This window comes from Nothoprocta perdicaria, unplaced genomic scaffold (genome assembly GCF_003342845.1).
Source record: "Nothoprocta perdicaria isolate Ctin4 unplaced genomic scaffold, notPer1 scaffold_238, whole genome shotgun sequence".
In the NCBI taxonomy this organism is placed as follows: domain Eukaryota; kingdom Metazoa; phylum Chordata; class Aves; order Tinamiformes; family Tinamidae; genus Nothoprocta; species Nothoprocta perdicaria.
In genome coordinates, this window is record NW_020455464.1 from 873,484 (window position 1) to 897,883 (window position 24,400).

General features: G+C 38.0%; 1 protein-coding gene across 3 annotated transcripts in view; it reads left to right on the forward strand.

Annotated features, from left to right (window-relative positions):
- KDM4C (lysine demethylase 4C) overlaps positions 1 to 24,400 on the forward strand; it is a 236,967-nt gene that overhangs the window by 137,018 nt on the left and 75,549 nt on the right. For all 3 annotated transcript variants that reach the window (XM_026039705.1, XM_026039704.1, XM_026039706.1), the window contains exons 13-15: positions 14,080 to 14,261; positions 16,214 to 16,430; positions 17,617 to 17,693. In XM_026039705.1, the coding sequence (XP_025895490.1) occupies positions 14,080 to 14,261; positions 16,214 to 16,430; positions 17,617 to 17,693 (476 nt within the window). The remainder of the gene's footprint in view (positions 1 to 14,079; positions 14,262 to 16,213; positions 16,431 to 17,616; positions 17,694 to 24,400) is intronic.

Here is a 24,400-nt window from a genome sequence, read left to right on the forward strand (position 1 = left end):
CCGTGTGGGCCTGTGCTCCATGTGGGCCTGTGCTCTGTGTGGGTCTGAGCTCCGTGTCAGCCTGTGCTCCGTGTGGGCCTGAGCACCGTGTGGGTGTGAGCTCCATGTCAGCCCATGCTCCGTGTGGGCCTGTGCTCCGTGTGGGCCTGTGCTCCGTGTGGGCCTGTGCTCCGTGTGGGTCTGAGCTCCGTGTGGGTCTGAGCTCCGTGTGAGCCTGTGCTCCGTGTGGGCCTGAGCACCGTGTGGGTCTGAGCTCCRTGTCGGCCTGTGCTCCGTGTGGGCCTGTGCTCCGTGTGGGCCTGTGCTCTGTGTGGGTCTGAGCTCCGTGTCAGCCTGTGCTCCGTGTGGGCCTGAGCACCGTGTGGGTGTGAGCTCCATGTCGGCCCATGCTCCGTGTGGGCCTGTGCTCCGTGTGGGTCTGAGCTCCATGTCGGCCTGTGCTCAGTGTGGGCCTGTGCTCCGTGTGGGCCTGTACTCCGTGTGGGTCTGAGCTCCGTGTCGGCCTGTGCTCCGTGTGGGCCTGAGCACCGTGTGGGTCTGAGCTCCGTGTCGGCCTGTGCTCCGTGTGGGCCTGAGCACTGTGTGGGCCTGAGCTCCTTGTGGGTGTGAGCTCCACGTCGGCCTGCGCTCCATGTCAGCCTGCGCACGGCCGGTCGGTGCCCTCGCTTGGTGCTGCGAGTGCCGCGGAGCCTGCTCAAGTTTGTGAGGTTGTGCTGTCTCAGTTGTTGCCTCTGGTCAGGGGTGGTTGTTTCTTATGGCTGCTGAAGTAGGCGTCCCTGACAGGGAGAGATGACTTCCCTACAAACTGATTCCTTTTCTTTTCTTTTTCCTTTTACTTGGCACCAATTTAAGCTAACTATAACTAGCCCCTTGGCCAAACATCTCCAATCTTTTTTGAAACCTATACTCACTTCGTCTTTCTCTGTTCTAAAAAGGCAATAATCTCTTTTATTTTTTTTCTCATCTGAGCCTTAGGTTTTATGGATGCAATATATCAATTAGCTGTTAAGCATCTTTCTGAAAATTAGGGACAGCTTCGGTCTGTGATCCTTATCTCATACGAATATGTTGGATAACTTGAGGGGCTACACAGAGCACATTTCAGAAAGAGTTATGGTAATTTACACAAAATGAATGATATTAAGATTCATCTACTAAAGTGGTTTGCAGATTTAAATATGTGATGTGCTGGAGTGAAATTGCTCCTTTTTAAGTAGCGATTATATTGTTTTTAGTGGTTGATATGTTTTAACATTTGCTTTGGCTAACACATAGGGTGAATTTCCTGGTTTAGCATGGGCTGTCTACGATRTGATCTGGCCAGATGATGATGATGTGATGACAAAGACTTGGCAGCCTCAAGGATTGTGTTCCCTTTTTGCAGGCCTGTACAGGAGTTTGTCAGCTTCCTGGCATCTCAACAGAGTCCTAGTGTCTGAAGGACTTAAAATATATTTGTTTGAATATGAATCACTATGTCAAGCAACAGTAAWGGGGAACACAGGGAACAGGGGAATCGAACACAGAAAATACAACTCTGGTTTGCAGTTTAGAAAAATAAGTGCAGCATACAAAGAAAAATAAGTGCATACACCGTGAACTGCATGTCACAGTCAAAATAGTAATACTTGTACATAATGAACCCTATTTATGTTCAATGCTGGTATATTAGCTTGTGGTAATATTATTTTGTATTTAATGCAGTTGTATTTCTGGTCACTTAGGCAATAAAAAAAGGCAAATTCAGCAGAAGTTGCAAGTATAGTTACTTTGGATACGCATTGATTGGTCCCAGAGATTTCTTTTGAGCAGTGTTTGTGCATGCAACATTAGCAACTGCTTCTGGATTCAAATTGACAAAAACTTTGCATTTCCCTAAATGCTGTAATAAACAGTATAAAGTAGGAGGAGGGGTGTTCTTTGTACACATTTTTTAATACTTTTGTTTGCTTTCGGAAGTTCAAAGTCATTTTGCTTTGTGAAATAAGAGTGTGGAAAAGGAGAATGCTACAGAGAATGGAAGTGGATTAGACAAGAGTTTCATCAGATAAGTTTCTAGTTTTAGAGTGTAAATTGAAACGCAGGCAGTTCCATCTCCAGGTGAGGCAGAACTTCTTTMCTGTGAGGGTGCCAGAGCCCTGGCACAGGCTGCCCAGGGAGGCTGTGGAGTCTCCTTCYCTGGAGRTCTTCCCAACCCGCCTGGATGCCGCCCTGTGCCCCGTGCTCTGGGTGTCCCTGCTGGAGCAGGAGGGTTGGACTAGATGATCTCTAGAGGTCCYGTCCAAACCCAACCATGCTGTGATTCTGTTCTTCCTTGTGTTATGGCAAGAAGTAAAGATTCTTTTGCTTTTTACATTCGGTTGCTGCAGCCCATGAGATGTTGTTGAGCTGAAAGCACTATTCAAGTCATACAAGGCGTATTGAGTAAAGTCATAAATAGGTTAAGCGTGCTGGAAAAAAAAGGTAAAATTATACTTGTAGATGCAATTATGATTCTTTTGCTTCAGAGCTTAAAATGCCAGATTTGACTTGAAGATCGTTAGTCATTTAGGAAAGAAATATTAACTCTCTTTTTCTGACATTTATTTGGGAGCTATAGAGGAATGTGTTAACTAGTTGATAGATGCATGTTTATTTTTCCACATGAGGATTAAAGTTCGCATTAACATTTTTACTTTCATACTGCATTAATCTTGTTTTTAAATTTTACTTCTTTAAAAATAGGTTGCTCTTATGTGGGAATGGAAGTAGACAAGTACAGAATTTATATTTTTCATACTTTGGCATCTTTGAAAGACACTAGTGTGATTTACTACTTACAACTATATTGGTACCATAGCAAGGATGGTGTTCTATCTGCTGCTTAACGTTATTTCTGTTTTGTCTAAATTTATTTTGAAGAATAGATTTTAATAATTAAGAAAATTAATAAAAATTAAGAAAAAATCTAGCATGTAGGTAGCATGCTGCAGTGTGAAAACTCAAAGCTTTACGAGTTTGTGTCAGAATCCCAAGTAGATATATGGAAAAGGGAGATGCAGAAAAGTCAAATAAGAGCCTTCCCTGTATGTCCAGTGCTGTTTGTCAGGCTTGTGGGCTAGCAGCTCATCTCCAGAAATGGTGAGAACTGTCAGCTCTGATCATAGCCAGTGGCAGCTTTGGTCCCGTGACATGTCTCACAAGCAGAGCTAATCTCTSAGATTGGACATCTACAAATGTCAGGACCAAAACCTAGTCATTATTGTGATTGAAGAGAGGGATGCAACCCAGATACTCTGACCCTTCTCTCTCATTTGCTGGCCTGTAGTATATGTAATGTTCATTAAGACTCACTATCTTGTAAGTAAACCTTGCAACTCTAATTGCACAGGTTTATTAGATAGCTTTAACGCACTATACAACAGTTATATTTTACCTCTGAAGGAGCTGCAGACCGAGATATGGAGTCCTGTGTAATTCCTGATTATCAAGCATGCCAAAGTGAAAATGTTAYTCCTGTGTATTAGCAGAGCCTTTCAACAGCTTTCTCAAGGGTAGCTGGAGTCAGTAGGCAAACTGGATGTGAAGTTTGCCAAGGAGACAGATGCTTCTTCTGTAAGATTATCTTTCAGAGTCTAATTTCTGCTTTTATAATTACAGTCCAAAGAGAAACACAGAAAATGTATGACATATTTGAAGAGGATTAGATCCCTGGGATATTGGTAGAGAGCATTGCATAATAAGTTATTCTTGTTCCAAGATATCACAGTAGCGATATTTTTCCCAAATTAAAAAGAGAAGCCTATAGAGTTGTTATTACCTTTGTCTGTAAACATCTAAGGCTGCTTTGTAAGCTTTTGCTGTTAAAAGTGATTTGATTTTAATGCCAATGTTTTTTTACTAAAGGCTTTATCTTGGCAGAGAAGTGTATATAATAATATATATTTTAATGTACAAAAAAAAAAAAAACACAATTTGGTCGTTAAGAGACATTGAATGCAGTTGTTGTCTAGAGTATGTACTTTATGGAGCGTTCGATGGATATTTGCTTTAGTGATCTGAGCTGGGACTGTAGCCTGAAGCTATTTATTTATAATTCCAATTGAAGCATTGATTTATCATGTGAATTTGGAACTGTGATTGAATCTTTCTGTTCGAAGTCTTCCGTGTTTGATTTATGAACAAATGCAAATACCCAAGACCTTGCTTCAGCAAAGGACTTTACCACACAGTTAAATTTCAGCATTCAGTAACCTGGCTCCTAAATCTTGAACTGTGGTTTGCTCGTGAGCATTTATCCTGGAATGGTATATTGAGAAAGGTCAAAATCGGGTGTTCTGTGCTGCTATCAAGATATAAAATAATGATGAGCTATTTTTTTCCTACCTGGTGCTGCTTTTCATTTCTGGAGTGGCAAAAAATAAAAAAAAATAAAAAAAAAAACAGAAGGTGTTGGAGAATTTGTTCTATGATATTTCTAACATGCTCTAAAGGCTTTAATAAATAGTTGGGTGCTTTTTTTTGGTACTGAAGGACTTTAGGCACTTTGATCAATGAAAATTTACTACAATTTTAGCATATGTAAGAAATACCATATAATTTTGTCACATATCACTGACTCTTTTAATTAATAGTTGAGAGATCCCTCAAAATGAGGAGAAAGGTTTTTGCATTTTTCCATTTTTGTACAGATAAGCATATTGAGGAGCAGGTTGGACAGACTTTGTAGAGAGTTGCAGAAAATAGTAATAATTAGGTTGAGAGTTAGCTTTGAAAATTCTCAGAAATCAGAAAAATTGTAGGGAGAAAGAACTACATGGAGTTTTACACTAGTGCTTTAATACTTCTTAACTTTGAGAGTCAGTGGTAAAGACAGACCTGGTCTACTGCTGCTTTTCAAGGGCTGTTTTATAAGTGTCTGGAGATTCAAGAGTAATTAATTTTAAAGAAAGAGGAAGTTTTTGTCTCTGTTTAAAGAACCTCRTATATTTTGTTGAAACCTTTACAATATGCTAGTTTTACGTCATTGATATCCCTTGGCTGCATAAAGGAAAACATGATCAGKCTGTCCAGTCTAAGTTGTTCTTTTTTAATTCCATAGAAAACTGTAAGTGCAGTTTATGTTGTATGTTTGTAATTTGATAGCTTAAATGAGCTTTAGTAAGCTCGTGAAAATGTGTGGTAACTATGTTGTTTCGTGAGTTAATCACCAAGTGCCTGTTTGAATACTAAAGACATTTCTTAAAAATTCCAGTCTTGTTTATTTTTGTCTATAAAATCTTGTAACTGGTAAGTCCAGTGACTGCAAATGAATAGTTTTTTAAATGGGAATTAAAAATTACGCCCATATAACAACATAAATATTTACACAGAGGAATGAAATGGAAAGAATGATAATAATTGATTTACAGTGCTGTGAAGTAAAGCATTTACAAGACAGAAAAGATATCAGCCTGTTTTTAGCTTGTAGACTTTTCTTGTAATGCCTTTGTGTTGCCAGTTGCATTTTCTTTGCTCCTGGTATAAGCTGTAGATTGGAGAAAGTTTGCTATTGTTACTTCTTCAGTTTAGATCTAGTGCCTCTTTGAACTAAGTTATGAAGTCAATGAATATTCTTTAAAGTTGCACTCTGTAAAGATAGGAGAAAATAGTGGAATTGCTATAATGCCATATTAAAATGGGCATTTTTTCTCATATATGCTATATGATGTGCTGGACTGTTGATGTAAAAACACTTCCAGTTTTGATTTGGGTTTCAGACATCATAAGTACCTGTAACTCTTTCTGAAAGAGTTAGGTTGTTCATCTCTCTTAGTTTCAGTTTTCAATTTTTTGTCGCTTTTGTTTCAGCCTTGGTAGCCAGAATGAGTGGACATCTTTGACGATTTGACTAGTAGAGCTCTATCCTGTATTCCACGTTCACCAAACAGTTATTGGGGTACTTTTAGAATTCAGGGGATCTAGTTTTTAAGTCTTTATACTTTATATTCAATTCTTTGAAGTAGGGAATGATTTTGTTGTAGGAATAAGTGTGCAAAATAAGATGGAAGTCTTAATGAAATGAAAATATTATAGCCCTGGAAGATTGATCTTTCAGACAAGGTAAACATAACCTGATTCTGTACATTAGGGATCCTCAGAGCTTTTTCAAGGGAAGGGAGTCTATCAAGAATGTACTAGTGTAAATCAAAGACGGTTTTGTTACTTTACCGTTTGACATAGGAAAATCTTGGAGTGTGATCCCCTCTGACCAGGTTCTTCTAGATATTTTACCCATGAAAGGTTTGATGCATAACAGAAGATTTATTTATTTTAGGTTAGTTGAAGTGACATGGGATTYCAGTTTAGGAGAGTGATATAGCAGTGCACTTTAATCAGCCTACCAGTAGAAATTACACTTAGCAGAGTGTAGCTATTGCTATATACGGTTCAATAAAAACATCAGTTTACTCGCCATCATGAAGTTTGGCATCCGCAGTCCCTGGGAAGGGATATGCTGATTGCAGGCAGTTAAAGCCCATTGCTCTCTTCGTTTATTCAGCTTTTACCATGGTAGTAAACATTTCAGCAATGCTTACTTATGGATCTTCTGAGTCTTTATTGTGAGGAAGATCAAGATCAGCCCAAATATATTCTTCCCCCCCCCCCCCCATTATTCCTCCTCCTTGATACTGATAACAGTCACTGCTTTAATGCAGTGGTACATGTAAATGATCCCTGTGCAAATGGGTGCTGGATATAAGTTGAGTTTGCAAGTTTGTTTTTAGGAACTTAGGTTAATTTTCTGTGTACCTCACTTACTTTTCATGTTATCTTTCCTAAACATGCTTTTTTTTTCTTGCTCAAGCATGCAATTCTTGCATTTTGTCTCTTCTGACATCTCTGCTGACAAGCAGCTCCCCAGCAACAAGCCCTTCTTTTCCTTTATTTATTCTTCAGCTTATTAGGACCTTTCTGTTTCTGAGTTTATCCCAGGTATCAGTGGGATCACTTTGTTTTTCTTCTATTCATAAAAAAAATCCCAGCTAGATTTTTGCAACCCTCCTTTTCGTATCTCTTGGTGAGATTTTTCCAGTAGTTGTCCCATCTGCAGCCAGTCCCATCACAACTTGTTCTTGATCACAGTACGGTTCTCCTCTGTTAGGGTTTTAATCCGAGTGGTACCAAATCGAGAATCATGTCATTGCCAGAGTAATCGTGGCTTCTATAATGGGTAACACTCACCCTGACAACTATTCCAAAATATTCAGGATGCCTGAATATCCTGACAACTATGCCAATTAATGCCAGTGTTCAGTTCAGATTCCTTAAAACACATGGAAGGCTTAGCGCATAATGCAAAATTGACCTGTTTGGAGTTTGTTGATACTGCATGGCATTTTGATTTAGCACAATGATACAGCAGTGCAATTAAAATCCCCATATATGTAGAAATTATATTTAGCAGAATGTAGAGGTTGCAAAATACAGTTCAAATACACTACAAACATAAATTTCATTACAGAGCTGTATGTGCAGAGTATCCTAATATCTAAATTAATCTTTCAATTCTATAAATTCCTCTTTTTATGAATTAATTAAAACGCTTAATTTTTCTGACCTTTCAAAACATTTTGAGGTCTGCTAATACTGATGCACTCCAGTTTTAAAATATTATACTTTTTAAAATAAAAAAGTGCATTCGTTTCTCTTGCGAGCTTACCCAGATTTTATTCCAGGAGTTCTTAGGTTTACCCTCTAGTGCTTTGGTCCAGTATGTCTGTCCTGCACATCTTTTATGCAAACTGAAGACTTAATTAATAACTCAGCAACTAGGCTCTTTAACCAAATATGTATATGCAGTGTAGTACTGTTAAAAGAAATTAAAAGTTCACATTTTAATCTTTTGCTGTGGAATCTGTGGTTTTCATGACCAGAAAAGGGAAGCTCAATCTCTGAAATTTAAGTTTGCAGATATACTTTAGGAACAGTGAAGTTTCAGAATTATAAGTYCTTACTCCTGACTGAGTTTCCCCCWCCCTGCTTTTTTTTTTTCCTRTTATTATTTCCTCCAGGACATTTGAAACTATATATAATACCTCCCAGGGCTAGGATTATGCTCAGCTACCTGAAAAATAACAAATGCTGCTATGCTCCTCATAGCAAAGAATACTGCTGTACAAAGCCAGGAAGCATCAGTGGAACATAACCCCGAGCAGCAAAATCATTGTGAGATTGGCAAAATAAAATTGTTCTGTATTAGCATCTACAGCCTTTCACATCTGCTGGGTTAGATCGGCAAGTACTGGCAACAGCCCGTTCTGCAAATGTCCCAAATGTTTTTCCTTCTGAGATTCTCGGTTTAACTTAGTAAGCAAAAATTGTTCAAAGCAGTGGTTTTGAGTGTTGGAACAAGTTTATCACAACCTATTAAGCCAATAACATTTGTGAAAACAAAGCATTCATTTCATTCAAGCATAAGCATTGTTCACTTGACCCATTTGGAAAGCAGCACGGTAACTGGTTGTTTGTACTCTGATCCAGAAAGGGTTCCCTTTGAACCAAGGCACATTCCAAGACATAGTTTTATTTTTGTCTAGACAGGTTTTTATAAATTATTTTGTAAATCAGAATTGGTCTATACTAAATAATAATATTGAAATTAAATAGAAATTAATGAATAARTATTATTTTCAGATATAAAGGTGGTAGTGTATCACCAAATAGGATAGAGTTTGGCATTGATAACCGTCCTTTAGTATCACAATCACTACGACTGAATTATTGTGTCATACAGTAAGTTGTTTTGTTTTTTTCATTTGGATGAAGTCATTAACTGACCTGCAAAGTGTTTCTGCATCTTGTTTTGGAAAAAAAGACTCTGTGTTCTATACCCTCATGAAACAAATGCCTGACATCATTATAATCTGTATCTGCTTAAGTAATATTACAAAAAAGCATTAGACTTAAGATCTTGGATTAGGGGTGGCAGTAAGAAATGCCATTAAGAAAGGAAGAATCTTCTACATAACTTACATCACCCCATTAATATATTTTGGTGGACAGATACTCATCTGTTTGAAGCTTTTCTACAAATGCAATATCAGCTAGAAAAAATGGAAACAATGAGAAAAAGACATTATTCATGTAAATATTTAAAATCTTTTTTGTATCTTTATRGCCTTGCACACTAAGCTGTCCTTGGAAGGCCGTCATGACTTCCAAGGTGTTATTTTGATGGTGCGAAGGCCACCATATAATTATTATTATCAAAGCATAACAAAAGTAGTGATATACTTAATGAAGTATTGTTGTCTTTTAATAGGATATTTGAATCCAGGTAAAGAATGTTAGCAAAGTGTATTCAGTAAGGGGGTCTTTCAGTGTATTTAAATGTATGTTCCAACTTTGAAAAATTAATCTTAGACATGGAATTTCTGTCTGATTTAAATAGTATTGCCAAACACTTCAGCAGAACTCAGGTTGTCTTTACAGTTGTGGGCAGAACTTTGGGTGCAGGTTACTGTATCAGTTCTGTCTTGGTGTGCATAACATTGTAAGTTGTGTAAGTTGGAGGGACAGCATGCTGATTTATGTTGAAAATGTTCCACCATCATCTAGAATAACTTCAAGAGTCTGCCAGGGTTTTTGGTACTATTGAATCTCTGCTCGCTGACCTTGCTTCCTCCACATTACAGAACGCCCAGCATGGCTTTATTGGTTCCTACAGAATCTCATCTTGAGATTTGTGTTAAGTTGTTTAACAATTTCCTTTTTTTCCCTTCTTGTGGAAATCTTGAAACTCAGAAGTTAACTTCTTTTTTTTTGCTAATGAGCAAATTTTATGAGATCTATACCACTCATTCATCACACAAGAGTAATGTGAAGCTAATTTATGACTGTTAAATTAGTGGCTGGTTTGAAATTGTAGTATACTTCAATGCATGCTTAACCATTTTTGAGCTTAAAAAAAAAAAAAAAACCTAAAGTGGTGACCTCATTTTTTAATACTATATTTGTTATTATGAAAGTATTTTTTTGGAAGTAGGATAGTATCATTCAGATGGAGGTTACTGCAAACTTTAAACATGGTGTTTTGAGTATTTTTGCTAAGTACATATGCCTTATGCATATCATTCTGGAAGTTTTCAAAAGGTTAACAGGGCTGCAAATGTTCACTGAGTTTCCTTGTCATGTCTAGCAGATTCACTGCTATTCACTAGCAGATTCATTAARCAGATTCACTAAGTATTTTCTTGTTGCCACTTACAGATGTATACTGTATTGTAGGCAAATTGATTTGCCATTTCTTTGCCAAAACTAATGGGAATTAAATAAGACAAGAGAAATAATGTATTCTTAATTTTAGTGTGGAAAAAAATGGAATAGGGAGTTCTGATAGATACCTATTTGAATTCTGATATGTTCCTCCTGAGTTTGAGTACCTCACTGCCAGTGAGCTGTGAGGAACTGCCAGTGGGTTGATSCAGGTGAGAGCAGGCATGGAAGTCAGATAACTTCCTTAGGTGCCAGGTAGTTTCCTTAGGTGTAGCTCAAGCACCTCCTGAAGAAACTGCTCTCTATGGATAGATGCTGTTCTTCAGATTAACACATTGGCAGATCACAATCTGTTGGGTTGATCTTTTTGTGTCTTTTTTGAGCAATTAGTAGCTCTTTTTGGGGATGAGTCTGTTTATTGCAAAGAGGATTTGGTTAAATAATGACCTGTATTGGGGAGTGTTGCTGGTGGGCAGAAGCATAAGGATGTAAGGGATTGTTCATGAAAATTTGTTTCTCCAGAACTTGAGCAGAATTGTAATACTCTTTCAGGAAAATGAAAATATGTAAGATTATTAGAGAAACTGTGTTCATAGTGCTTCRTGAAACACTGCACGCTGGTCTCAGAAAGTAGATATGTCATTTGGAAGGGAAAATATGAGCATCTTTCACTGTAGGAGCCAGAACTTTCACCGTGGTTTTTGCCAGTCTTGAGGACTCTTCACTGTTCCTCAGTTGAAGAGGAAACTCTATTTGCTTATGACAACTGAACTTCTCATTTTTTCAGTGAACATGGATGCTAGGAGTTTTWCTTTGTCCTGGTTTGTGGAATTGTCAGTTAAGGTGAATTTGTGGATGGAAGTGGATGGAATTTGCAGTTGCTTTGTGCCTTTTATAACTTTCCTYGGGAGCAGGAGGAGGTGCAGAATGCCTCTGTAGTCCTCACAGAAATATCTGATGGAAAAACTCTGAACTTGGATGTGGCATATGAATGCCTATGCTGAACCCACACGTACCAGTGCAAATCAAATTAATTTTATTSTAGGCTAAAGCAATGATGACTTTTCAGTTATGCCATAAGTGTTGAAAGGGGTCGCTAAAGATAGTGCATCAAATATGGTAGCTTGGTAAAAATGAAACAGCAATTTTGAGTACTGCTTTTTATTTTCTTACATAACTGCTTTGGGTAACTGCTTCTTATGTAATTTATCTGACTTGATGGAAATGAKGGAGTCTGCTCTGCCTGTAACTGCTGAGGAGCTGACTGCACATTTTTCCTGTAAATGATATTGCTGGACATTTGAAATAAAGCAAAACAAGGGAGAACTAGGTAGACTAATTTAAGTAGGATAATTTACATAAGAGATTGTGTTTTTCATCTTGAGAAAATTATCAAAGGCTATGTTATTGTCATATTCTGTAATTGGAGTCAGGCATTCTGTAACTTTCATTTTGTAATATTAATTTCTATTGACTTTTGAGGATTTGAAGTGTGTGTGAGAAGATGTTGATTGAAAGCAGATGGAACAATATTTCTGAAAACGATAAAAGATGAAAAATTAGGCCTTAGATTGCCTTGGAAATTCTTAAATACATCTGAAAATCCAAAGCTGTTTGGTGGGARTAAGAAGAGATAAGATGAAACTTAAGGATACCTGCCAGTTGGGGTTTTTCGTGCTCCTGGCGTGCATTGCATTCCCTTGCAAAGTGCTGGATTAGGCAGCCTTCCTYTGGGAGCTGGAGGGATGTTGCTGCTTCACAGGTTGGTTCCTGAGCCTGTCCTGGTAGAGAACAGTGAGGCTGCAGGGTGCAGAGTGGTCACAGCAGAGGGACCCTTAGTTCGTGCCTGGGAAGAGTGAAGGGACTGCAGGAAGGAGCACTGAGAAGGCAGCRATGCCTCCGAGGAGGAGGAATGATTTGTTGGAGGCCAGAGGCGACTGGGGAGGGTTGGCTTCCAGGCAAGGAGTTGGGCGTGATTGCTCTAAATGTATCATAAAAGGGAAAATAAGTTGATTAAAGTAGTTTTAAAGTGATTTATTTATCTATTTAGATATTTATTTAGATATTTAACTAAAAAGAAATGAATCAGGCAACTTTAAAACTGAGATCTACATTTTATATTTCATCTTGTCCTGTGTCAGTTATTTTTTAATTGCTTTACGTTTGTACCTACGTAACRAACAGTAAAGATCTGTTGCTGAATGTGGATTTGATTGTGACCGCAGATGTGTTTCTGTGATTTGGTGACAGGCTTTTCTGCAGACAAGTTTTATGTTTTTTGCCTTATATCTGGATTATGAGCAAATGTTTATTGAAGGGATACCCGTTCTCTTGAGAAACTGTATAAAAATGGAAGATGAACATGTGAGATATAATTTCTCTATGCAACATTGGCTTTCTTGTAGACAATATTATATAATCCATATTTTATTTGACACTGATAAAAAATGCTGTCAAATTTGTAATGTTTTTGTGGCAATGGATGCTAGTTTATTGTAGGGAGGAGATCCTTTCTGTTTTTGTAATGTGAATTTAGGCAGTCACGGGCTGAAGAAATGTGATTACTCAGCTTATTGTACTTCATTAAACACTTCTCTGTTGTCAGAATTCTCTTCTGAAATAAACATTATTTTTCTAAGTGCATCATTAGAAACAGACCACATGCCACTTTTTCCTTTTTGAAAGTTCTATTCTAAGCTCTGTTCAATATGCCAATTCATTTCCTTTTCTACATTCTTATCATTTTCTTTAACGTTGATCGACACCTACGTACCTTCTCATTGATCACAAAATGTTTATTAGGCAGAGTCCGTTTAAGTGAACAGAACCACAGACCTTGTCACTTGTCAGAGCCATGATGTAAGAACACAGTCCAGGAAAAAGGACTTAACAATTTACTCTCGAGTTTCCAGAATGAAAAGTCATTTCCTTCCTCAAAGCTGGTGTAGTTTGCAGGTGCTCAGGTAATGAAACTGCCCATCAAGCCACCTTAAGGTTCCCAAAAAAATCAAACACATGATTGGGCTAAAATTTTGCTGCTGACTGAGAAGGAAACAGATTTCACATGGGCAGAGTTTTTTACCCACTCTTCTTTTTCCAGGATTCCCATTTTTCTTTCCATATCTTTTTTTTTTTTTTTTTCAAGAGAAAATGACTGCTTCTTAAAATTTCTTCTTTGAATATGAAATGAATTTCTTCATTCTCTTTGAGCTGCCCTCCTACTTTATTCTGTAGCCATTCTAGATGCTTCCTATTTCATAATGCGGTTTTTATGAAGTACTGCACAGAAACAGTGCTAGTAAGTGAAATGCTATAACTAACCATCAATAATAAATCATTTTTCCTGTAATGGGGTCTGGCATTCACCATTCCTGAAAGTCCAGCTGTGACCTAGATCAGATTGTTCCCCGTTATTCAGTGACTCTAACGTTTGTCTCTTTCTCTTGTCAGAGGTTATATAAAAGGTTGAAGGGTGCGATTCATGAAGCTGTTAGACAAATGTAGCATATTTCATCAACAAGGAATTTAAAGCAGAGTCTGACAGAGTATAGAGGCTGAAGAAGTGAGGAATGGAGAAGTGTATTAATTTTGATGAGTCTAGGAACATAAATTCTGAGCAACAGAACTACTGAAATAGTTCACTGTATGTGAAATAGTTAATGTGCCATATAGATGTCAAATCTCTTTACTTTGTGCTTGTTTGTCATAATGCATAATTCTCTTAGTTTTCTCCGATAGTGTTTATGCATAGATTTCTTTTAGCATTGTTTGGAATTCATTGTTAGTGCTCATGACAGCATCAGTATCATTTGTCATTGTAACCAGTTATTTGTTTTATTTAAGAACTGCCTGAGACTACCTTAATTGAAGAGGACATACAGGAGACAGAGACATGGGCCAGGCCTCTTATACACCTTTGGCAGAAGAGAGCACATAATTTCAAGGCTGAAAAAGAATATAATGCAGCCTGTGCCAAAAAGGAGCCGCACTGTGCTATCTGCACACTGCTCATGCCATACTACAAGGTAAGCGAGGTCCTTGCAGTTTAATTTTTCAGTGAAATGTGAAATAGCTGCCCAGCTACTTAACTCCTGGTAAAATGGTAAATGAGAATCAGAGAAACTTACGTGTTTGATTTATATGAAGAGTAAATGAACCTGATATGGCTGAAATTAGAACTTACACTCCATCCACCTGCATTTAGCATTAATTGTCAGTGTTATTTACACTCTAGGGTCTGTGGAGGATTGCTATTAAGGCGTGTATGCATAGTGTTGCAGACCATAGGGCAGTTCTGAAGRTGGTGAATCCACATAGATTCATATTTTCAGACACTTCCTTATCGGTCCTTCTCCTTGAGATGCTTTTGCTTTGAGCTGCTACCATTCCTCCTTCCAGCAGTGTTGAAGAAATAACTATTTTCACAGTGCCATGGCCTTCTCAAGAATAATAGTCTTACAGGAACAGTCTAACCCACAGCGCTGCTTAACATAAGGCAGGGAAAATCKTATATTGAATATCAGTTAAAAATGCTGACAGAGTGCTGTTTGTTTCCTAAAATGCATTGCTTTCAGCTTGATAAAGTATTTAACCTGAGAAAATGACTTTCCAGGGCTGTTACACACCAGTATAGTACTTTTTTAACATAAACACACTAAACACCATTGGTTTTTTGGTGTTGTGTCATCATCACTGTATTATGAAAAAAATACACTGAATTCTAAATAACAGGCTGACAGGCTTTGCAGAAGCAAACTTTTCATATGAATCTTTTTGTAACCTGTGGTGCTTTTACCTGTGGTACAGTTAACACTAGTACATGTACAGAAAAATACTTATTACTGCAGCATTCCCATTTTCAGGAGAGTTGCAGGCAAAACTTGATAATATTTTGAGTGCATATATAGCAGATATAAAAACCCTTAAAAATAAGACTATACAAAATATTTTTATGAATGAGTTTGGTTCTGAAGAACTTCAGGATGTCAGAAAATAGAGTTACCTGCTGGATCTCATCCACTCCACAGACCTGCAAAACAGAGTGGCCCCTGATGGAAAATTAAAAAGTACTTTGGGCAAGAAAATAGTAAGTGTAGCATTTAGAAATGCTGAGCTGTCCAAACTCAGAAATCCTGAACTGGTGTAATCTACAAAATTTCATGGTAACTCGGCTGTAATTTCCTGCTGTGTGCCCTGACACAGTGCCAGGGATTGCTGTCTGCTCTTCCTCCTTCATTGCAAATTGGAAAGGCTCTTAATGGAGAAGCCCCCTCTGCGTAAGGATTAGGAAAAAGACTCTCTTGACCCTTGCAGGAGTCAGGGAAGCAAGCTGTAAAGTGGGTTGGTACGGATTTCTCTCTTCCCCGCAACAGCCCTTGCTGCTGTCTGTGCCCATGTTCCCAGTCTTGGAAATGTTTGTGTATTTCCAGTGAGGGAAACTCTTCATGGCAAAAGATGGTCTACCAGCTTACCCATTTATTTTTGTGACAAAGGAGGGCATGATGAGTTGAAATTCCCAGTCAATTAAATCAGCCATCATGAGAAAGTGCTGCTTTGTATGATTGTCCTTCCCACTTGACAGAAAAACACCAGATGTGTCAGCATTACCYGGGAGTTCCTGTCCCCACTGCCTGGGATTTTAAGGTCTAGCAGCTTCACTCTTAGCTGCCCTGGGCTCAGCCAAAGAGCTCTTAGGGAAACAGTTATACATAGAGCAACGTTGCAATAGCACCAATTTTTAGTCTGCTATTTTTTGATTTTACAGTGTTGGAATAGTCCAGAAAYTGTAGAATTGCATCTAGGTCCCCAGAAGCATCAATTTTCTTATAAAACTGTTACATAGTGCAAGAAGTGCAAGAACTGTGAGGGGAAAAGTTATTTCACCATTATCAAGATGAACATTAAGTGAAGTTCTTTCTTTTAATTAAACACTTTGTTTTAGTTAAATATATATATATWTTTTTTTTTCCTTTCCCAGCCAGACAACCATAATGATGACAGTTATACTTCTGGGGAAACAAACTCTGAAAAAACATTTATGGCTGAAAATGAAAAGACTAAACCACTTATCCCAGAGATGTGTTTTATATACAGTGAAGAAAACACTGAAAACTATCCATCAAATGCTTTCATCGAAGAAGATGGAACAAGTCTTCTGATTTCCTGTGCAAAGTGTCGTGTACGAGTTCATGCAAGTAAATAAACTATTTGTTCAGTTGGTAGAAATGTCATATCAAATTTTGTTTAACTGATAAAGTAATAATTAATGAGGCATCAGGTACATCAAAATACCCAACGAACATTTCCACATGTAATATTTAAAGGACCAGCCAAATCTTTTTATGAGCTATATTAAATATTCCATTATTAGTTAATGGTTGTTGCAAAAAAAAGAATTAGAACTTCTAAGTTAAGTATCCATAGCATTGAAAACAAGAAGAAAAAAAGCTCTTATAGTTAGAGTGTTTATAGTTATAGCCTGTCTAGCAGGCAATAAACTGACCTTTGTAAAATACACATTCATACCTTTGCTGCAGTCCCAAAGATCTCCCGTATCTTTGCGTGCAGTAATTGGAATAGCATTTGTTGAAGGATGATCACCTTTTAAACTTTTTCTTCTTCTGCCAAAGCTACAGTTCCAACTGTGAACTACGTTCAGGGTTCCCAGTTGCTTGGTTCAGTCTGAGGCAATTTTATACTCTCCAGGTRCAGTGACTTTGTCAGCTGTGATGACCTGGATTACCTTGTTAATGTTTCTGTAAACTTTTCAATAATTACGGACTCAAACTTCTGATTCTTTCTTCAATTCCTAGCTGTTAAATTCCTATTTTACTTCTGATACTTTAGCAACAGTATGATGTCAATATTTTTATTAAGTAGTCAAGGTTAAATGTTACTATATTTGAGGATGTGTGAATATTGCCACGTAATGTAGATATGTGGTAATTTCATCACCCATGTTCTTTTTTTATTTTGRGAGTGATCGATAGATGCACAAATTTTCGGTAGTATCTTCTACGGATGTTGGGACTCCCTGATGTCCACGTGAAATCCATATGGAAATACTATGTGACTGCATGGAGTGAATGTCAATGCACATATTTGAATTTTTCATTGTTACAGGACAGAGTTGGGTACTCTATATTAAACTGAAAGGAAATAGTAAATACTTTTTTTTTGAAGTTTGTGAAGCACATATAAATATAATTAATATATTCCATAGACTACTTGGAAATAGCTAACATTGCTACTGTAAAGAAGTGTTGTTGTAAATCAGCCTAACATTGCAAGGGTCACATGGTCACAGGAAATKAAGTGTACTGAATTGTATGACGCCATAGACAGGTAAAATAATTACTCATCCCAGCTCTCTTATTCTAGGTTGCTATGGTGTTCCTTCCCATGAAATCCATAGCGAATGGCTGTGTTCTCGATGCAGAAAAGCAGACTGGACAGCTGTAAGTTTCACATATCTAAAACATTACAGGTCAAAAAAAAAAAGTGGACAAATTCTTTGTGGAAAGTAGCTTGTGTATTTATTTTTTGTATGAAGACAGTTTTGTTAGAGAGGCGTTCGTTTGCAAAATATGATTAGATTGCAGTGTAAAATATAGTTACATTTTGACCTATGGAAACTTGGAGAAGTTTTAGGTGCTTAMGAAAAGTCTAGGTTAACAATAGTTCTGTATAAAGTAATGTTCAGGGAAACAACTGAACATTTAAATGTACCTAAGAGAGAGGTATTAAAGAAGAAAGAAATTAAATTTCCTCTAAATATTTTATGCTTTGAGTATGTATCTATGGCACCTGGGGAACTGAAAGGGAAATAGAATAGTAAATTGCAATCTAGAATGAAAGTGTTCTTTTACAGCATTTAAAGATGTACTTCAGTATGTCATCAGAAAAACATTTAATTCCTGAAGCTCCTAAATGCCTTTTGCTTGATATAATAATCAATGTGCAAGAGTTTTATGTAGAGTGAAATAAATAGATAAGTAAGTAATAATTGATGAAGTCTTCAAAATCTACATTTGTCTAAAAAAAATCAATTTAAAATTTTACATTTCACTATCAGTTGGCCTGCCAATGCAGCTAATATTTGTTTTCATTAAAACAGCTTGAGAAAATGCAATAATGAAATTTGATGGCAACACAGCTTTTTTTTTCATTCAGCTGTTGAATTAAAATCAGATAGTACAGATGCCTTAAAAATTTAAATATTTAACTGAAATGATAAAATTTTTAGATATGCTCAAGAAGAAATGAGGATTCRCACTCCTAGAAACTGTAATATCACTTTTCACACTTCATTTCTTGCAATTATGAACTCCACTTTTAAGATAACTAACAGTGATTGCATTAGCAAAGTAAAAGTAAGAAGAAATGTCTAAACTTTCATTTTTCTTTTGTACATGGTCAGCATTTTCAAGTTCCTTTGTGAATGTTGAGTATTAGGAAAATAATTGAGGAACTACCATTTACAGTGCATGTATCATGTAAGCTAGGCAAAACAAAAGGAAAAGAGTGACTTAGAACTGCACATTGCAAAAATCCTGTCTGTTTATAATGTTTAGTCCAGTGTTCTCTCGGAGAATAGCTATTAAAAATTTAGTGGATCAATTTCTGTCCTAGTAACATCTTACATGAGAAAAATTACAAATATCACATTAAAAAGTGGTATAGATAGCTATTTGAAACTCAAGAAAAGGCTTTCTTGGARGGCTAAATTATTTGCTTCAGATCAGGTGGTGGAAGAATAACTAGAATGTCAAGAACATAAAAAATTTAGTGCACAGACTTGATACTAATGTTGTCCAGTTAGAAAGACAATTTGTTTAATATAATGTAAATATCAGCTATTGCATATTGAACTGAATTGCTGTGATTTTGGAAATGTATGGAGAAATGTACAGCTAAAAAGCTAWTGCTGACAGCTTCCTATTTTTTTTTGAAACTCTAATTGTGACCTGGTGACCTGAACTGGTGCCCTCAAGAGAGTTTGTCATTGAAATGTCTCTGTGAAATAAAATTCACATTCTCAGTGTTGTATTTTGACCTTCAGTTGGGAAGTTTTACTCAGATGTTTGAAGACTGAATAGATATGTGGTGAAAACATGACTTTCCCATCCTTAGATCAGGTTTCTGAAGCAGCTGAGATGCTAATTAGTTGTGCCATGTATAGAAACTTTAAGTTATAGTATTGGTTCTTTCTCTACATACTTTTTTAATTTTTTGCATAGTCTCATTTTGCTTTCCGTTGGAGCAATAAATCTGACACCTCCCTTTAATAATAAATTTACTTAGAGGTTCTCCATTATAACCAGGTGTTCTTTTGTTGCTACATGTTGTTCCTATGTCAGTGTGAACTGTTCTTTATCAGCTGAAAGATGTTAGAAATGACAGATAATAGACTTGAAGTTTGCTTAGCCATCAGTGCTAAGTAACAAAAATCCTGTGGATTTTTAAAGGATGTGAATAAGGCTGTATATGGAATTCTACTGCTTACTCACATATGAGTTATACTCAGCTAATTTTTTTCTTTTTGAATATTAGGATGTCTGTAGACTCTAGAGCTGCCGAAGCAACCTCGGAACTGTTAGTGATTATGTCTGAGAATTTGCAGACTGAGCTGCCAGCAGCAGAAAAAAATAACATATTTTTTTTAAAGGAGAGGAAATGGCTGGCCATTATCAGCAGTAGCAGTCAGGCTAATTTGAATTCAGAAGAAATACTAAATTATCAATCTATCAATTTCTGTACAATAATGTTGTAAGTGCAAAGGGTTATGCATTTACCAACAAATGATATTAAAATATTTGATTTTTCTTTGCCATGACAGCTCCTGGGAATGAGGCATGAACATAAGATTTGATGGGTCCTGACTTTCATAGGCTTTTAATAATGCTTTAAATTTTGATATCCAAGACAGGGAAATAGAGCCATAGTTGACGGATATATTATGATATGGATTCACTTTCAAACCTCAGTATCTGAGTGGTCTGTGGACCACTTTTAATTACTTTTCATGTCTTATGAAACATACATGCAAATCTAGGCTGGTCGATTTAAAGTCATTTTAAGATGTCAAAGAATCATTTTAAGGTGACACAGCTGACCAGGAAATCTATTTTATGGGCAAATTCCATGGTGTTAAACTTGCAGAGTATGTCGAACTGTTCCACAACCCTCCAATATTATTAAATATATTCCTTTCTTGAGTTCTTTCAATATTTCAATAAAATTAAAGGACGAATAAAGCATTATTGCTGAATTTTCAGTGAATACAGAGGACCTCAGGCATTTTGCTGGATGTGGTTAGAAATAATATTGCTATACTGGAGAAATAATCTAAAATAAATTATGTGTAATTCAACAGAGATAGGTGAAATCCTGAAGAATTGTCAGCTGTGCACTAAAGAGATGGCAGTGCTCCCCTAGACAGGCGCTCCTGCTGCCCTGAGAGTGGTCAAAAACTGGACATGTTATCTGGTCTAAGAACATGTCTCCCATAACATCCTCATATGGAAGCTCCAGGAGTGTGGTCTGGACGAGTGCACAGTGCGGTGGATYGAGGGCTGGCTGGATGGCAGAGCTCAGAGGGTGGTGATAAATGGGGCCGAGTCCAGTTGGAGGCCTGTGGCCAGTGGTGTCCCCCAGGGGTCAGTGCTGGGCCCAGTGCTGTTCAATTTGTTCATCAATGACCTGGATGAGGGCACGGAGGCACCCTGAGCAAGTCTGCAGATGACACCAAGCTGGGTGGAGTGGCCGACACTCCGGAGGGCTGTGCTGCCATCCAGAGGGACCTGGACAGGCTGGAGAGTTGGGCAGAGAGGAACCTCCTGAGGTTCAATAAGGACAAGTGCAGGGTCCTGCACCTGGGCAGGAATAACTCCAGGCACCAGCACAGATTAGGGGCTGGAGAGCAGCTCCACGGGGAGGGACCTGGGAGTCCTGGTGGACACCAAGTTAGCCATGAGGCAGCAGGGCCCTCATGGCCAGGAAGGCCAATGGGCTCCTGGCTGCATGAGGAGGATGTTGGCAGCAGGGCAGGGAGGGGATCCTGCCCCTCTGCTCAGCTCTGGGGAGGCCAAACCTGGAGCACTGGGGGCAGCTCTGGGCTCCCCAGGACAAGAGGGACGTGGAGCTTCTCGAGAGGGTCCAGCGGAGAGCGACAAAGATGATTAAGGGACTGGAGCATCTCTCGTATGAGGAGAGACTGAGTGAGTTGGGCCTGTTTAGCTTGGAGAAGAGAAGACTGAGAGGGGATCTGATTAACATGTATAAGTTAACATGTATAGGCATCTTACAGGGATGCTTAAACTCCAGGCTGGGACTAAGTCCAGGAAAACATGAGGAACAATCTTGCTGCTCTGTTCAGCTTTGATGAGAGCCCAGCTGAAGAGTTTGACTGTGAGCACACATTCTTCAAAAAAGGAATTAGGCCAAATGGACTGGAAGATGAATAAATTGATATTAAAAAAAAAAACCTTTTCAGTAATTCTTCCTAGACTTTAATCGTTCCAGAAAGGAAGGCTGAAAAGGATTGAAATCACTCAATGGAGCCAGAAGACAGAAGGGAAATAGACAGTATTCTCTAACAAAACATGACATGCATACTTCAAAGAGAAACATAATAAGTTGTCATTCCTTCCTCCTAGGGACAATATGTGTTGTAGCAGCCTTAAACTGAATCAACAGATGTTATGTTAATCTCAAGAAATTTTATAAATTTCTATTTGTAAAAGTAGTGAAATAAAGACTGGAATATGGGATGTGTAGAGATTTTGCAGAATCTCCTTATTGAAGATGTAAAAMGATAGATTATTAAGCGAACTTTTTGTCAGGAGTAGTGGAAGAGGAGCTGCTTGTTCCTTGAAGCACAGAGATTAACTAGACACTGAGTTTTCTTTTTACCTATGATTCTCTTTTTTCATTGCCTGTTTGAATAGTATTATTCATATCTCATCTCCATATCTATGGAGAAAAGCTTGCTTGATACACAACCTGAATCTTTCAGTGCATTTTTGTGTGTAAGGAAACTCATTGCTGTTGTCTGCATTATAAAGCACTGCTGATAATTTTCAGGSTCCTATTTATCATGTTAGGGTCTGTCTTCTGTTTGCTTGGGGTTTGAAGAATAACCTTAAATTATCCTAAGAGCTTTCACTTCAAAATAGTGTGATACCTCACTAGTGTGAAGCCTTACACTTCAGGATAAATATGGTCCGCCTTTAACCAATCTTTTGATCATCAATACCTGTTATTGTACATATGATATTCAATTGTACTTTAATTTGCTTTTTAAATGACACTGGAAGGAGAGGCATAATTAATGAAAACTGCTTATTTGCAAAACTTATTTTTGCTTARGGGACTATAGAGTGAGTTCCTGTTCATGCGGTCCCTCCTATTCCAGTTTTTATGTGAGAAAAAAAGGGAAAAGAACACCTTATTCATCAAGTAACCTCATTCAAGTTAAGTATTCCTAAACATTATAGCTATTGTAGCATATTTGAAACTGAGATTAAGTGAACTATGGGACTTATGTACCCACATGCAWTTTAAAATATCAGTTCTTGCAGCAGAAATGTGCACAAGATCATAAKACTTTATTAAAAAACATCTGTAGTCTTATAGTCCAACTTCTAAAATATCTGAAATCTGAAATCATCTTCAAATACTTCACACTGCCACAGAGAAGGAGGATATTAACTTGAGGAAGAGTTGGAGTGCTTGAGGAATCCTCTTCCAAGTAAGAAKTTGAATCCTTGCTGGAATGTGCTTGACAAACAGGGAAACACATTTGTGCRAAGGAGAGAGAGAGAAAAAAARAGGAAGCTCTGGAAAGAACAGTATTACGAATTAGCAGCYCTGCAGAGAGGGACCTGGGCATCATGGTAGATGACAAGATGACCATGAGGCAGCAGTGTGCCCTGATGGCCAAGACGGCCAACGGGATCCTGGGGTGCATTAAGAAAAGTGTCTCCAGCAGGTCGAGGGAGGTGATCATCCCGCTCTACTCAGCCCTGGTGAGGCCACATCTGGAGACTGTGTCCAGTTCTGGGCTCCCCAGTACAAGAGGGATGTGGAGCTGCTGGAGAGAGTCCAGCGCAGGGCTACCAGGATGATCAGGGGCCTGAAACATCTGCCCTGTGAGCAAAGGCTGAGAGAGCTGGGTCTGTTCAGCCTGGAGAAGAGGAGGCTGAGGGGGGACCTGATCAGCGTGTATAAATACCTCAAGGGAGGCAGTGAGGAGGAGGGGGTGTCCTCTTTTCAGTGGTGGATAGCAATAGGACTAGAGGAAATGGCCACAAGCTGAGGCACCAAAAGTTCCACAGGAACTTGAGGGAAAATTTCTTGACAGTGAGGGTGCCAGAGCCCTGGAACAGGCTGCCCAGGGAGGTTGTGGAGTCTCCTTCTCTGGAGATCTTTAAAACCCGCTTGGATGCAGCCCTGTGCCACATGTTCTAGGTGACCCTGTGTGCGCAGGGAGGGTTGGACTAGATGACCTCTGAGTCCTTAAGGATTCTCTGATTCTATGGATTCTTTACAATATTTTATGTSATCCGTTTTTTATCTTTCAAGGATATTTTTGTATTCTACTATGCAGCAGGTCCTGTTTAATAATGATTATTGGCAAAGGAAGGAAGGATATCGAATCCAAATGTATTAAGGCCCCCAGAATAGTGATAAATAAGCCTCCCAAAACAACAACAAAAAATCAAATAATATTAAATAAGTCATCTGCATGGCTTCTGGAAGTGTAGCTATATTCATACAAAGTGTCTTGATTGAGAACAAATGCCTCATTAATCTTAAATGCTTCAGCAGGAGAAAGTTAGTGAAGTTAGGAAGAATAATGACTGGCATTATAGGCAATGCAACATACTGTACTGTGTGCAAGGATGTAGTCACCTAGCAGCTATACTGCATAAACACAACATTCTGATTATTTAGTGGGAAAATAAAATTGGAGAGTAAAGAGTTAGAAATAAGAAATATGGGGAATAATTAAATGAACTTGGATTATTTACTTCATAGCAAGCTAGCTGTAAATAAGGCCAAGGACACTTCATGACTTTTTACAGACTAATTTAATTATCCTTAGCACTACAGAAATAGCTCAGCATTTTATCTCACCAGTAGCTCTGATTATAAACCACAT